General features: G+C 36.3%; 3 protein-coding genes across 6 annotated transcripts; 1 reads left to right on the top strand and 2 right to left on the bottom strand.

The window, feature by feature from the left end:
- Window positions 1-5,371: 5,371 nt before the first annotated feature.
- On the top strand, window positions 5,372-7,139 carry LOC100650300 (hatching enzyme 1.2). The gene is made up of 5 exons (XM_003400270.4): window positions 5,372-5,591; window positions 5,867-6,046; window positions 6,250-6,552; window positions 6,644-6,777; window positions 6,972-7,139. Exons 1-5 carry the CDS (start codon window positions 5,426-5,428, stop codon window positions 7,137-7,139), a joined length of 951 nt encoding a protein of 316 aa, XP_003400318.1. The 5' UTR covers window positions 5,372-5,425.
- A 67-nt stretch (window positions 7,140-7,206) lies between these two features.
- LOC100643012 (serine/threonine-protein kinase fused) lies at window positions 7,207-11,031 on the bottom strand. Of its 2 annotated transcripts, XM_003400127.4 has the most exons (10): window positions 10,824-11,031; window positions 10,551-10,694; window positions 10,338-10,451; window positions 10,120-10,265; window positions 9,882-10,061; window positions 9,654-9,798; window positions 9,385-9,581; window positions 7,868-9,096; window positions 7,480-7,664; window positions 7,207-7,381 (listed from the first exon to the last, which is right to left on the bottom strand). In XM_003400127.4, the coding sequence occupies exons 1-10, from the start codon at window positions 10,911-10,913 to the stop codon at window positions 7,313-7,315; spliced, it is 2,499 nt and encodes an 832-aa protein (XP_003400175.3). In that variant the 5' UTR covers window positions 10,914-11,031; the 3' UTR covers window positions 7,207-7,312. The 2 variants fall into 2 exon arrangements, with proteins under 2 accessions (XP_003400175.3, XP_048267409.1); XM_048411452.1 differs by having other exon boundaries at window positions 10,551-11,031.
- Window positions 11,032-11,151: 120 nt separating this feature from the next.
- On the bottom strand, window positions 11,152-13,678 carry LOC100643134 (U11/U12 small nuclear ribonucleoprotein 48 kDa protein). Of its 3 annotated transcripts, none has more exons than XM_048411458.1 (7): window positions 13,592-13,610; window positions 12,998-13,062; window positions 12,656-12,918; window positions 12,417-12,585; window positions 12,277-12,339; window positions 11,899-12,043; window positions 11,152-11,820 (listed from the first exon to the last, which is right to left on the bottom strand). In XM_048411458.1, exons 3-7 carry the CDS (start codon window positions 12,785-12,787, stop codon window positions 11,217-11,219), a joined length of 1,113 nt encoding a protein of 370 aa, XP_048267415.1. In that variant the 5' UTR covers window positions 12,788-12,918; window positions 12,998-13,062; window positions 13,592-13,610; the 3' UTR covers window positions 11,152-11,216. The 3 variants fall into 3 exon arrangements, with proteins under 3 accessions (XP_048267415.1, XP_048267416.1, XP_003400176.2); XM_048411459.1 differs by lacking the exon at window positions 13,592-13,610 and adding an exon at window positions 13,435-13,450; XM_003400128.4 differs by lacking the exon at window positions 12,998-13,062 and having other exon boundaries at window positions 13,592-13,678.
- Between the last annotated feature and the right edge of the window lie 22 nt (window positions 13,679-13,700).

The following is a 13,700-nucleotide window of genomic DNA, read 5'->3' as shown; positions in this document are numbered from 1 at the left end:
TTGTGCTATTCGGTGAACGTAGAATCATCATTGTTAAAACGAATATTATAGTAGGAGGTGGTCATATTTAAAGGAGGGTTAATGGTGGAACAAGATGCAGGATTGGCACATAGGTACCAGTCTATCTACCTCTTTTCTCTAATTCTTGTGGTAAGCAGGTAGAACCGGGGCAACGATCGACTGGGGTCATTGGCTGGATCCAGTTATCAAGGTTAGGGTCCTTTTCTTTGCTCGCGAGAGATCATCGTTTCTCCTCGATAAATTTCTCAAGTTTATTCACCCGTATGCGAGTCGCATCGTAATGCGATATGTCAAGATCAGCCAACAGCTCCTACCTTTCAATTTTAATTATTTATCAACTACCAGGTAAACGATGACTGACTAGTAAGTTTCACATGCTCTTTAAAATCCTTCCCATTTAATGGTTCGATGACTATTAATGCGTACCCGTGTAAATCGAGAATATAACGAAACTATTATCGCTAACACGTTGGTCTCGAAGGAAATCGAATAGGGTGGCTGATTCGAGTGATGAGAAAGACAAAAGGAATTGAAAAAGTCTTCATAACGGAAATGATCCTCGCCAAATTTGTGGACCTTCTTAGAGGCTAGAGGCTAGAAAATGATCTACGTCTTGATTTATCGTCGGATAGAAATTAAATGGTTCTACAAAAATAATGTCGAATGCGATTTCATTTTTCTAGAATATCACTACAGTTAGACTTACAGCAATTGTATAGTACATGCGTAACGTATTGAACAGGAATTAAAGATGCCAGACTGTTCTTTCGTTATTCTGGAGAAAGACAAACACGGGGACGAATCATTTTTGTTCAGATAAAAAAATTGATATTCGATTTATTCCCAGTGGATACTCGTCCCGTACCCGTTGTCTGCCTTCTTTTTCCTCAGACTGTGTGTGTGAGTACAGTTTCTTTTTGAATGTCCGATCGGTCGCACGTTGTCGCCATATCTCGATCTTTCTGTTGCGAGACCCGTTCACACGAGAATTCGCAGATTCGACAGTCGAACCAAACGTGGTCGTGCGGCCAACGACCGCGACTTTCTCCTTTTATGCTAATTTTGTTAATACGCTATTTTCACGACTTTCGTACTTCGCAAGCATGCCATTTTATCGTCCTGTATCTGATGCAGGACGGGCCGACGAACCAAACGAAATATTTTTGGCGAAAGGAGATAATTAAGAAACAGTTCGTTGCTCGCCCTATTACGTAAAACCATATCGAAGCATTTCAGAAAGTTCAACGAATTTGACGGTTACGATAATGGAACGAACCTAAAGTCGCATACACTGTCGACCATAAGTATCGGGACAATTTAATTGATTTATGGTAACGGTATATGAATTTTATTAGAGTACAAACTAACGATGAATTAATAATTCGAATCAACGTTTACTGCTTTCTGATGGAACCACCGGGATATAACCTTAAGCTATTAAAAAACATAACAATAATATATTTTAGTATTCATCGTATTCATACGCTATTACATACAGTTACTATATAAATATCATCGTATTAACATCAGTAGTATTTCTATCACTTTGGAAGATTAGTCCTCTTAATCTGATCTTCGTGATATATCGACGATCGGCTAGTGTCGACAAATAATTGCGGAATATTTTATCCATATGTAATCAGAAATAATTCGATTAAACAACCTGTTGGAACGAATTGAACGAAATCAGAGAACGAGCTTCCTGATTTGAATTACGAACGATTCATCAATGGATCGGTGGTGGTTCTCCAGACTTAATGTATGCGAATAAAGGATAGGTTGTGAGTGACACCGTGATTCGTGATACAGTACGATACAGAGAGTATATACAGAGTTCGTTGCCCCATAAAAGAAGGTGGGTGTATTGGCCCCGACAGGCGTTTCTGGGTTTATTACCTACGTCAGTTCGATCGCAAACTACCGTGCGTCTATACCCTGTAACACTGTATTATTTCGACTGGCGACTGATTGCCAGTAGAGAAGTACGGTAAAAAAAATTATGGAACGCACCTTTCGAAATTTCTCCTCGGAAGGTAATATACATCGGATACGACAAGGTAATACATCGATGAAAGCATTTTAATGTCTTTTAAACCCATCATGGTTTTACACGCTATACGAGTATTTCTAACAGGCAGCGCATACTTGCTGCCTTTACCGTCTTACTTTCTCTTTAATTCCCTTTAAACCCTCCAGTTTCTTTACGCACACTCGCTACCTGAAGTAGCGTTCCTTCTTTTCTTTAATTATTTCTCCTTGATACTTTCACGATGGAAATGCCCGATTTGGAGAAAAGTAAGGGCGGAAAGGAATCGATTACTCTTTCACGTTGCTGGTACCAACGTGTACTTAACGCTCGAAGTTATATCTTAGCAAAGAATTAAAATTCTTCGCGATATGCAATATGCGATCTGTAAAAAGAAGTGCAATTACACTCGCGAAGAAAGCGAAGACGTAGGAAAATCGACATTACCACGCCACTCAACTTTTTCTTCAACGATCGTTCGAATCAACGTGTCGCATATCTTTGACAATATGTTTCATCGGTACGAGATTTTGAAAAACGAAAACAAATCGAAATGAATCCAGACGACGATGAGTTAGACCCAGCAATAAAAATAAGTGAATGAAGTCGGAGATGATGGTTTTCTCACGATAAAAATATTCTTTTGTCGAGAACGATGACGATAGCGGTAGCAATAGGCGATGACGACGATAATAGCGGTAGCGACGTCGTTTCTGCTGTCTCTTCTAGCGTCGGGGCTGGTTGTTCGTCAGCGTGGCTATACGGTACAAAGCTTCTTAGTGGGGATGGAGGACACTTTCACTCTCACAGGTGTATGACCGAGTCGAGAGCTCGGAAATACTTGTTACCTGAACGAGTATCGTTGGGGAAAGAGAAGGGGGATAGAATATGGGAATGGAAGGGATAGAGGGGCGACGAGAAAGAGATCGAGAGCGGGAAAGAAAGAGGGAGGAAAAAGAAGGGAGGGAGGGAGGGAGGGACACAAAGAAACGTGACAAACAAATAAGAGAAATGACAGAACTGTCTAATTTTTGCAGCTATCTAATAATAGACTGGTACGTGTAAAATGTCGTCTTTTTTTCCAGAGAATCTTTTAGTCTCATCTTCGGTTATCGCAAAGACGTTATAGTCTGCGCAGTGCTTAATTTCCAATCGTCGTTAAACGTATCGATACTGTATGTAAATTAAAGTCATGGTGTGAAAAACGCAGAGAGAATAAGAAGGAAACGTATTAGAGATAGGAATGAATGGTTCGGAAAGCGGAGAATGTCGCGTGGTCCGCTGGATAACGACCCAGTGTCCACGTGGTATCGTCGTACGTATATTTTCAATTTTCTTTGAAATTTTACCAATATGATCGTAAAATTCCAAAATTTAATAAAATTTTAAAATTCCTATAACACACATAATATATTCGGAAAAGGTTTCTAGAAGTGTCCAAATACTTTCGGCAGCCACTGTAGAGGGGTAACGAGTAGCGAGGCAAAGACAAAAAGAAAAATAAGAAGATAGAGTGCGAAGAGGCTGGACGAGGTCAGTGAACCATGAAAGAGTATGGTTTTTTGGTCAGTGTACACACTACCGAAATACGTTCCCGACGCGGCGAGACGTTCCCGCCGATATTTCTCCGTGGGTCCCCAGTCGGCCCCAGTGGGTCAGTGGTTCACGAAGAACCTCTCGAGGATACACGCGAGAAAGATACGATCCTTTTGCAACACGCTCGATGTTTACTCGTATTTTTTTCAACATTACGTATTTAAACTAATTCTGTTTACGCATTATCATAAACATATTTATTATATTCACAACTAATATTTCATATGTGCGAGATATATTTTTGTTGTACATATTTGTTTATACCGTTGGCAAATTGATTGTTTCTCAACACATTGAAACAAATATTCTCTAGTTTTTAGAAGCATACACTCTATGTAACTTATTTTAAAGACTTCATATCCCAAAATATGAAAGATTAATGTGAGTTATTATCGCTATAAATATGGATATGTCCCATAAACATAGATAATGTTTACAATAAATACATTATAGTTTCTATATACATTTTTAGATTCGTTTCAAGTTATAGCACGTTGCACAGAGAATCGCAAGATGATTTGCACAACGCGTTTGACGTGCAAATAAAAGTAATCACGATTTTAGGCGAGGACAGAAACAGAGAAATGATTCGAAGTAAACGAGAGAGAAATAGAAAAAGAAACGAATGCGAATGTTCGGGCAACTCGATCGTTAGCCGTCGTATCTACTTGAAAAAGGTGTACCGATCGTAACAGACGCGAAAGAACCATTCTGCTTGCTTGCGGTTCCAAGAAATCCGGTTAGAATTTAGGCTATGTGGAGCTCCTACTCGAATCTGGAACAGGCTGGTCATTGACCTTGCTTCGATCGCTCTTTGAAAAGATTTTCAAGCGTGATTACAAGTTTACCAGTGATTGTCTTCGACACGCGACACGAGACATTGTCGTTCTCTCCACGCACTTTCCGCTATTCGAACATGATCGAGAACTGTTGCGAGCCAATTAAATATGAAAATAGTTTTTCAACTAGGAATCCGAATATCGTGCTCTCTGATGGCCGATCGTACGATGTCTTTGTTCGAAAGTCTTCCGTGGCCGATAGAACGTGCAGAGCAATATGAAATTCCTTTGATTTTTATCTTCGAATATAACGATGATTATAGTAGCTACGGCGATCGAGGCAGAGATCGAAAGCTGACAAGAATACACCAAGAGAGCACGAGAGCAGGGGAGAAAGGCCCGAAATGATTCCGAGATGACATGTCCATATACCGAATTACACGACTAACTACCGAATCATTTTGACCTACATATGTATATGATACCATGTTTTCCCGTATGCTCTTCAAATGGTTATAGAGATAATTTTTAATTACATGTATAAGTAACAAGATAAGAGAACAAATTGGTATTCTCTTTGCGATCTCGATATCGTCTATCATGAATATGCATTGATATGTTATTTTCGAAGAAAATGGCAAGCATTATTTTGAATAGACCGGAAACACATTTGATTTTGACATGAATTTTCATCGCTACCAGTAATATAAACTAGAAAAAAGAAAGTTGCGGATGAAGCGTTGGATTAACGCAATGTTAGCCCTTAATGGGTTAATCGACGGAAATGACGGTGCATATCGGTTACGAGCAGGTTTTACCAAGTAACGTTTGATAATGGAAGACACGAAGGGTGGGCAGCATACGTGTCTATTTATTTAAGTACGTATGTTCCTGTTCGCGTATAAAAGTACGGTTGTACCGTACGATATGTATTCTAGTTGATATTTTGTTGGATCGCAGCGACGGAAAAATTACGATCGAGCATACTATTTATGGCCTAAGGATGCTTCGGTTCAAAAATAGTGAAACGGCAATTATATTGTTCCTCGTAACGGTGGCAATTGGTGTCGATTCGAAAGCTACTGATTACGGTTCAAAGCGAAAGATTGTTCCACCAACGCCGAAATTCGAAGGAACGTTCAACGAAAGACACGAACATCAAACCATCGGTATACGATCGTAATTGAGAAGCTTTTTGAAAAAAGGATCTATAAGGTCTGTGGTAAACACCATTGGTCGAAAGTAGCCGGCACTTTAAGCGCCGTTATAACTATGAATTCAAACGTAATGAAGATTTAAACGAAAAGTTCGAGGCAATTTACTCAATGCGCTATTTTGTCTTATGAACCTTCTCTCAGAAAGCTGCCCAATTGATCGGCAGAAGTAGGAAAATTCATTTTAATTAAATCACGATTTGTTATTTGTTTCTATTCACTGCTGACAGCTGATCGCATAAAATCATGGACGAATGAGGACAAACAGAACGTTTGGGAATTAAGCGGTTTGTACGAAGGAGATATAATGCTTAATTCGGAGGAAGATGGGGGGAAAAATGGTCTGGTGAACAACGTGTTTCGTTGGCCAGGCGGAGTTGTACCCTATTACATAAAGGAAGAGGATTTCGGTAAATTATTTTGTTAAGGGAGTATGCTACCTTGAAATTTGAAGAAAATTAGAAGCCTTTGAGATTTGAAGTCAAATTTTAAGAAAATTAGAACAGAAGATTCGATTTTTTAAATTGTCAAGACGTTGTACCCCGTTAAGTAGATAATACCGATAACAAAGCTGGGATAAACGATGCCACCGCATTTATGTGTACTTTTATAGATGAAGAAGATATCGAGGTAATCGAAGGTGCTATAGAGGAATACCATAAGAACACCTGCATACGTTTTCGTCCTTATAAAAAGGCAGATACCGACTATATCACTATAAAGGGCAAAATGTCGGGATGTTGGTCCTTGGTTGGTAGGCACGATCGCGGACAAGTAGTGAATTTGCAGAATCCGGGATGCGTGCATCATGGTGTGGTCGTGCACGAGTTGATGCACGCATTAGGCTTTTACCATCAACAGAGTGCCGCGGATCGTGACGAGTGGGTGACGATAAATTGGGAAAATATAAAACCAGGTAACGCGTCGATTATTTCGATGATTGGCGGATCGGATCGAAATTCACGTTGGACAAACAAAATTTATTCGCGTTATTACGATTTATACAGGCAAGGAGCATAATTTTAATAAATACGACAATGGCACCGTCACAGATTATGGAATTGGTTACGATTATACGAGTGTAATGCATTATAGTTCTCACGCGTTTTCAAGAAATGGTGAACCGACCATTACACCGAAAGTAAGTAATCGGCGTAATTTCGCGAATTGAAAAGTTCGCGACAATACTTGTATTTATTGGAAAAGAACGGAAGATATAGGTTCCATATTCATAACTGCGAAAGATTATTATTATTACGTTGCCCCGAGAGTTGATAGGGAAATTTAGGAAAAATTTGAAATCCTTCCTTTTTGCTCAACGTTTGTATTCTGCAGAAGGAGGAAACAGAACTTGGTCAACGAAAAGGACTCAGCGGAAAGGATACACTGAAGTTACTAGAAATGTACAAAGAGGAATGTAACAAACGGCAAATGAATGAAACGACGGACAGCGATGATTCATCGGATGATATATCTATCGAGTGGCTACTCACTAGATCGTAATATCAAAATTAATAAATTGCTATAGTAGCATTTAGTTTGACGCTGTGTTGAATAATAAAATGAATAGTAACGTTGGGATCGTGTTTAATTTGATAAAAAAAGATAATATGCAAATTTGTTGCTGTCAAGTACAAACAAAAATAAATGTTAAAATATTCAAAGAAGGAAATGCATCAAGTAACAGGATTTTGTTGATTGTAGTACATCAATTCCTTTAATTCCTTGACTGCGTCTTCGGCGGCCTGAAAGTATATTTCGTATGTACTCTCGAGCCTATATTTTAGACGACGACGACCCGAGTTCTTATTTGTTTCATTTAAATTGTAATTTTATTACTTACAAGCCTCACACACTGATCGTTGTCAAGGACTAAATTTTCTACTAGATTCTTCAGAGACTTACACCAGATTTGTTGCAAAGCTCTACAAGAAAATCTGGCTAAGAGTCTAATCAGCTGACATGTTCTCATTCGGAGTATCGTTTGTCGATGCGTGAGCAGTTTACCGAGCTGCTCTATGGAATTTCCTTTTTAACGAAAAAATATTTCGTTGATATTATGACGAAACGACGATCGACTTACAAACGATAAAAGAGAAATGGCGAAAAAATAAAAAACGATATAAAAGAAATAAAAAGAAAGTGAAATAATTAAAATGGGAGGAAAACTAAATCAAAGTCTTCCGCCGATTAGAAATAAAAACATGAGAATTTCGAGTCGACAAACTTACCCGATAAATGCGAATGCAATACAACTTTTTCCACAAGATGAGCATTTTCTGGTTGAGAACGTAATATGTTGCTTAAAATCGCAACGAGGTCTACGACCACGCGTGCTTTTCTTTTTTCCAAACTCAACAATTGTTGTAACAACGTCACTCCGTTTACGATGTAAACGGCGTCGCAGAATTGAGTGAGAAATTGCTGTCGATTGTAAACTAATCTGCAAAGTACAAGCATCATGTATTCTAGAGTTTGTAACTCGTCCGCGGATAGCGTAGATGCTGATCTGGTGTTTGCATTTGTCGGTTCAGACTTTTTGTCCAGTTCGAACTCGGAACGTTCGGACATTAAAAGTTTCAAAGAGTAAACGAGATTCGGTACGACTCTAACATCCAAGTATACTTGCGTGATCTTCTCGAGAGAATCTTTCGTTACCGATACAACGAATGGTAAAGACAAAAGACAAGCAACGTATTCGACAACGCGACAACTGGCTGCTGGATTTCTTAATGGTGATACAAATACCGACACGCAGTTTTGTTGAAGCAACGATCCTACTTCGCCCTCCATAATTTCCTCCATGGATCGTTGTAAAAACGCTATCCATTCTTCGTTTTCGATCGGCCTATCGACAGCCTTCGGATTCCAGTCAGGTATTCTGCTGTTACATGATAGTCCAGCATTAGCTGAATCGTATCTTCGGCAATGTAGCTGTTGATCATATGCGTATTCGTCGTTTTCATGGTCTCTTTCTGATTGAATCGTTTCGATTTCTCGAGGAGCGATCTGCTGCACAAGATTCAATTTATTACCACCGGTATTTTTTAGTTCAATGTTATTTTCCGATTTTTCTTCTTCCGAATGATGTTTCGAGTTTCGTTCATTTAAACGAATCGGTAATTTAACGTTTGATATCTGATCAAACGTTAAAACAGTTTGCTTATTTGTTGAATTCGTAGTGTTTGGACAATCACTTCGACACAATGCATGATCCGCTGAGAGTAAGTCGCTTTTCAACGATGCCCTTAAACTAAGATTTCCTAATAATACATCGACACTAGTACTAGAATCCGTTCCGCTTGGTTCGCTATGTCGTAAAGTATAACATTGGTTCATTTGATGTTGACAGTATCCGTGTGGTATCGGATAGCGCGTATTTGATGTAAATGTTTTCTGGCGACGTTCTTCGATTGTTCTTTCGTGCTCTTGTAACTTTTTAATAGCTTTCTCCAAAAATCTGCATTATATTCATATAAAATTCTTATTTACTTAAGAGATCTGTCTCTACTCGATTTCATCAATCAAAACTAAGTTTTATCAAAGGTTTCTTGTCTCAATGACAGTATTAACTAGTTAATTCTAGAAATTACAACTAGTTCTAATTAACGAAATACAATTAATTCTCGAATTAACTAATTAAAACCAGTATTTACAAAGAAGATCTGTTAGTCCAATATTCACTGAGAAGACTCAGTTTTGATAAAAGTTAGATTTTAACTGTAACGTATGTGTTATATATATATACTTTGATTGATGATTGGTAGGTTGCACTGCCAAGTTCTGTAGTTGCATTTGTTTCTCTCTAGCCTGACTTGCAGATAAAGGTGTAGTGAATGGTGTAGGCCCAATTTCACCTACTATTACTATTCTATTTTTGACAAAAGGATGATCTAAAAGAGCTGGCCAAGTTAACCTTTGCGAAGGATCCTTTTGTAGCAGACCCTACTAATAAAATTATTATTGATGGACAAGAAAAAAATAAAAACCTTCTAAAGCTTATCAATATGCTACAACCTGTAAAAATTGTTTGCAATTTTGAGAAATGTAATCAGGCCACTTTATCGCTTCAAATCTTATCAATCTGACTAAATGTAGAATAGAAGTTGTTTGAAAAGGTGGAGACCCTACAACTAGTTCATACACAATACAACCCAAGGACCTGGAAACAAAGTGCTATGCGTATTATATATACTGTGCTTTGCTAAACATTCTCATATCTAGTTATCTATAAAATTAACACACCACAAGTCTGCATTATGGTCATAAGGGCGTTCTTCTATAAGTTCTGGAGCCATATACAGTGGCGTTCCCTTTATAGAAGTTAATACATGCGTCCCTGTACTCATACTGCGAGCAAATCCAAAATCACACAACTTTGCAACTCCATTGCTTTCAAGAAGTACATTTTGTGGTTTAAGATCCCTAGAGCAGAAACAACTTATTATTATCAGAAAACATTTTAACAGGTAAAATATCGAACCTGTGTAATACTCTGTTGGAATGCAAGTAGTAGAGTGCAGACACAAGATCACAAGCTATTACTTGTGCCCTTTGTTCCGACAAACGACCTGCTTTACCTAATATCTCATACAATTCCTTGTCTGCATACTCAGTGACAACTACTATCTAAAGAAAAGATTAGCTGTATTCTACAGGAAATGCATAATTGCAAATGCTTCTCAAAAATTATATCAATACCTCATTTTCTGTTTCAAATGAATCAAGCATTTGTATTATATTTGGATGATGAAGATGACGTTGAATTTCACATTCTTGACGCAAACTCTTTAGTTCTTTGAATGATCTACCACGCTATATAATTTTATTTGTACGAAACAGAAATACATATAAAATTATGAATCCAAGCAGGTAACCATTACCATGAACTTGGTCGAATATTTATCGCTTTACCTTTCGGATTACTTTGAAAGCTACGATTTCACCGTCAGATCGTTTCTTTGCTTTGTATACTTGTCCAAAAGATCCCTCGCCCACTTGTTTTAAAACTTCATATTTTTCCATAATCTTATTGGATACACGTGCGAGCGTGCGCGTCTGTATATATATATACATATATATATATGTATGTACATACGAAACATGAATAATATAAATACGAAAAGACAGATTAATAGTTTTATAAATAAAAAGTATAAAACATAATATGATACCTATTATACGTACTTGGATATAACAAGGCACTCGTTTGGCAACGTGTAATGAACTATATCTATACCTACAGTCAAGTGTAACACATAATATATTACACGCCATATACTATGGAACAAAATACACCATGGCTGAACATAACCAACAATTGAAAATTCAGACATTTTCTAAGCACAAATAAAGCAATTTATTAGTGTAAGAAACATTCTGTCACTAAATAATAACTAGTTAGGTTAACAGATTAATAATCTTTTGTTAATGAAGTAATAATTAAAACGATAGGTTTTACTATATATATTCTTTTTCTAATTTCATGGAATAGGAAAAGATGTAACCCTTAGAGTTAGGGTTTGTATCATTATTTATACAGAAAATCCTTTAATATCAATAACGATACAAATTTAACAGTTATAATATTAATTTTTCTCGGCGATCGTTACTTCGTTTGGAGGTGTTGCTATCAAATGACTTATCACTCTTATGAGATTTCTTATGATGCGTTCGTGTAGAACCATGTTTGCTTTTTCTATCATGATCACGTTCCCTCGAATGAGATCTCTTATGTTTATGAAGCTTTTGCGCTTTCCTTGATTCAGTTGTAATTCGTGAACTTTCTCTTTGTTTTGAATCTTTTGGACAAGTAGTATATTGTTTCTCAAAGTATTCATATTTCTTATTATACTGAGAACTGGAATGTCCGCGATGATTCTGCGTATTTTCTATAAAGACGTCGTTGCATTTTAATGGAAATTCATCAATCGTATCGCTAAGACTATTACTGGAACTTTGAATTTCGGTAGTAGTATTCGTATCGCGATTAGTTGCATGTGCTTCTGTTATATAATCTATATATAACTCCATTTGCTGTTGTATAACTTCCCTGAGAACTTCTATGTGAGACTTTTTATTTGTATGCACACCTCTGTGCTTAGCCCGTCGTCTTTTTAAATTACGTTCTTGTATAAGCAACTCCAAAAAGGATAATTTCTTATCTTCTTTATCTTGGCTTTTCCTGAAACAATGTTAAAGGATATTACAAGATATTGCATATGTAAGGCCTAAAAAGTAAACTTTATTTGTACCAACTTACAATTTCTGAATATCTGTAATATCATGTCCAATGTCAGGCTTCACTGTATTTGATATAACATAATCATATAAAATTTTCCTTTCATCACAAGTAAAATCTGTGAAGATTCTGTTGGACGTTCTTGGAATTAATCGTTCACCCAAACCTATTATCAGTGTTAAGAATTCATGTTTTGAAAAAAGCTACATACTTAGAAAATAAACTAAATAAGGAAATATGAGGTAGATATTTAATATTATTTAAATATATGACAAAGAACATGAAAAAGGATATATAGAGCTTGTGCCAAGTAGAACATTCATAACTTGCTGCAAAAAATGGACCGATTTAAAACTTGTAGAAATTTCAGCATTGAAATTTTATGTGCATTATACTAACCAATTTTCAAAGTTGAATCCTTCTCCTTTGCTTTTTGTAAAATGCTGTTTTGCATTTGTGAATCTACAATTAAATCAAGGTTTACCATAAATCCTATTATCAAAATTGAAATTGAATTTTCAATGAAGCTTAATACATACCTAATTTTATTGAGGAATATGAGTTTAATGGTAAACATGATTCAGGCAGTGGAATATCAAATTCATCGTAACCTTCATGTTTCAACTGACAGCATTCCAGGTGTTGATATAACATCTTTTTACTAACTTGATGAGATGAATCGTACGGACAAACCAGCATATTATCATTCTAAAAGAATACATAATAAAGAGTTTTGTTTGTTTAATTGTTGATGAGATATTACCTCTAATATACTTACGTCGGTTTCTATACTTTCTATGGTCCAATTTAACGTAGAAATGGTTTCAACAATTTCTTGGTGTATTTTCTTAGTGAAGTCATCCAAACTTTGGCATTGACTTTCACGGTCATTCATAGAAGAATTTAGCATTTTTATTTATTGTTAAAAATAGCTTTGTACAACAGAAACAATATTTAATGATTTTCCAATGTTTTATTTCAGCGTGAGGTTATATTTTAGTTTGGGAAAACTCGTCCTCGCGAATACGATTATAGAGACATCTGTAAGAATCATAAAATTAGATGACGAACAATATATAAGATAAATCATCATAGACGAAGTATGAAATAGATATGGCACCTTATAGGATTTTGTGTCACAAGATTATGCTATCTACGATTTAGAGCGGTGAGTGTAGGAATTATCTGAAATATCGATTTTCAAAAAATTAAAATATTTCTTATTGTAATTTGCTGCGACCAACATAAGAAATATATTCAATTCAATCGTCGAAAGTTATAAAGCCAGTAACTATGAAAAAATCATTTATTAAGCACTCCTTATTTACATATAACTCTTACTATTCGTATGTCATCTTTGCAATCAACCAATAATGTGTAAAAACGGAAATTGAAAATAATAAAAAATGTATAAAATAAAAGCAAATATATTAAGATGAAACAATAATCAAGCTTAAATTCTATTACAGAAACTACAACACGAGCTACCGGTAATATTAACAATGAAACGGACGATTGAAGAAATATTAACGAGAAAGATTTTAGAGAACTACATACGTATTTAATTTCGTTATCTTAATGTTCATGAAATTTTAGATAAATACATATGTAATAACTATATAATGTTAATAATACAATATAAACGGTAGTAAGATTAATGCAAAGGCGATGTCATCGAAAAAACGTCACTGATAGGTTACAATACGTTACTGACCTGTCACAATTTATTACACACTACCGCCACGAAATTCAACAACTAAATGATTCCGATTCTCCGCATTTCGCGACCTCTATAGTACGTACTCACATGGTTTGACGTCACC

This window comes from Bombus terrestris, chromosome 13 (genome assembly GCF_910591885.1).
Source record: "Bombus terrestris chromosome 13, iyBomTerr1.2, whole genome shotgun sequence".
NCBI classification, from domain to species: Eukaryota; Metazoa; Arthropoda; class Insecta; order Hymenoptera; family Apidae; genus Bombus; species Bombus terrestris.
Note: the sequence above shows the minus strand (reverse complement) of the source record. Positions and strands in the feature narration are given on the sequence as shown.

Excerpts from the sequence above, each read along its gene's own strand:
- LOC100650300 (XM_003400270.4), top strand. The coding sequence starts at position 5,426 with ATGCTTCGGTTCAAAAATAGTGAAACGGCAATTATATTGTTCCTCGTA. Across the intron at positions 5,592-5,866 it reads ACACGAACATCAAACCATCG|CTGATCGCATAAAATCATGG; the intron begins GTATACGATCGT and ends CACTGCTGACAG. Across the intron at positions 6,778-6,971 it reads AACCGACCATTACACCGAAA|AAGGAGGAAACAGAACTTGG; the intron begins GTAAGTAATCGG and ends TGTATTCTGCAG.
- LOC100643012 (XM_048411452.1), bottom strand. The coding sequence starts at position 10,913 with ATGGCGTGTAATATATTATGTGTTACACTTGACTGTAGGTATAGATAT. Across the intron at positions 10,452-10,550 it reads CTTTCAAAGTAATCCGAAAG|CGTGGTAGATCATTCAAAGA; the intron begins GTAAAGCGATAA and ends AAAATTATATAG. Across the intron at positions 9,097-9,384 it reads CCTACCAATCATCAATCAAA|ATTTTTGGAGAAAGCTATTA; the intron begins GTATATATATAT and ends AATATAATGCAG.
- LOC100643134 (XM_003400128.4), bottom strand. The coding sequence starts at position 12,787 with ATGCTAAATTCTTCTATGAATGACCGTGAAAGTCAATGCCAAAGTTTG. Across the intron at positions 12,586-12,655 it reads TAGAAAGTATAGAAACCGAC|AATGATAATATGCTGGTTTG; the intron begins GTAAGTATATTA and ends GTATTCTTTTAG. Across the intron at positions 11,821-11,898 it reads ATTACAGATATTCAGAAATT|GAAAAGCCAAGATAAAGAAG; the intron begins GTAAGTTGGTAC and ends ACATTGTTTCAG.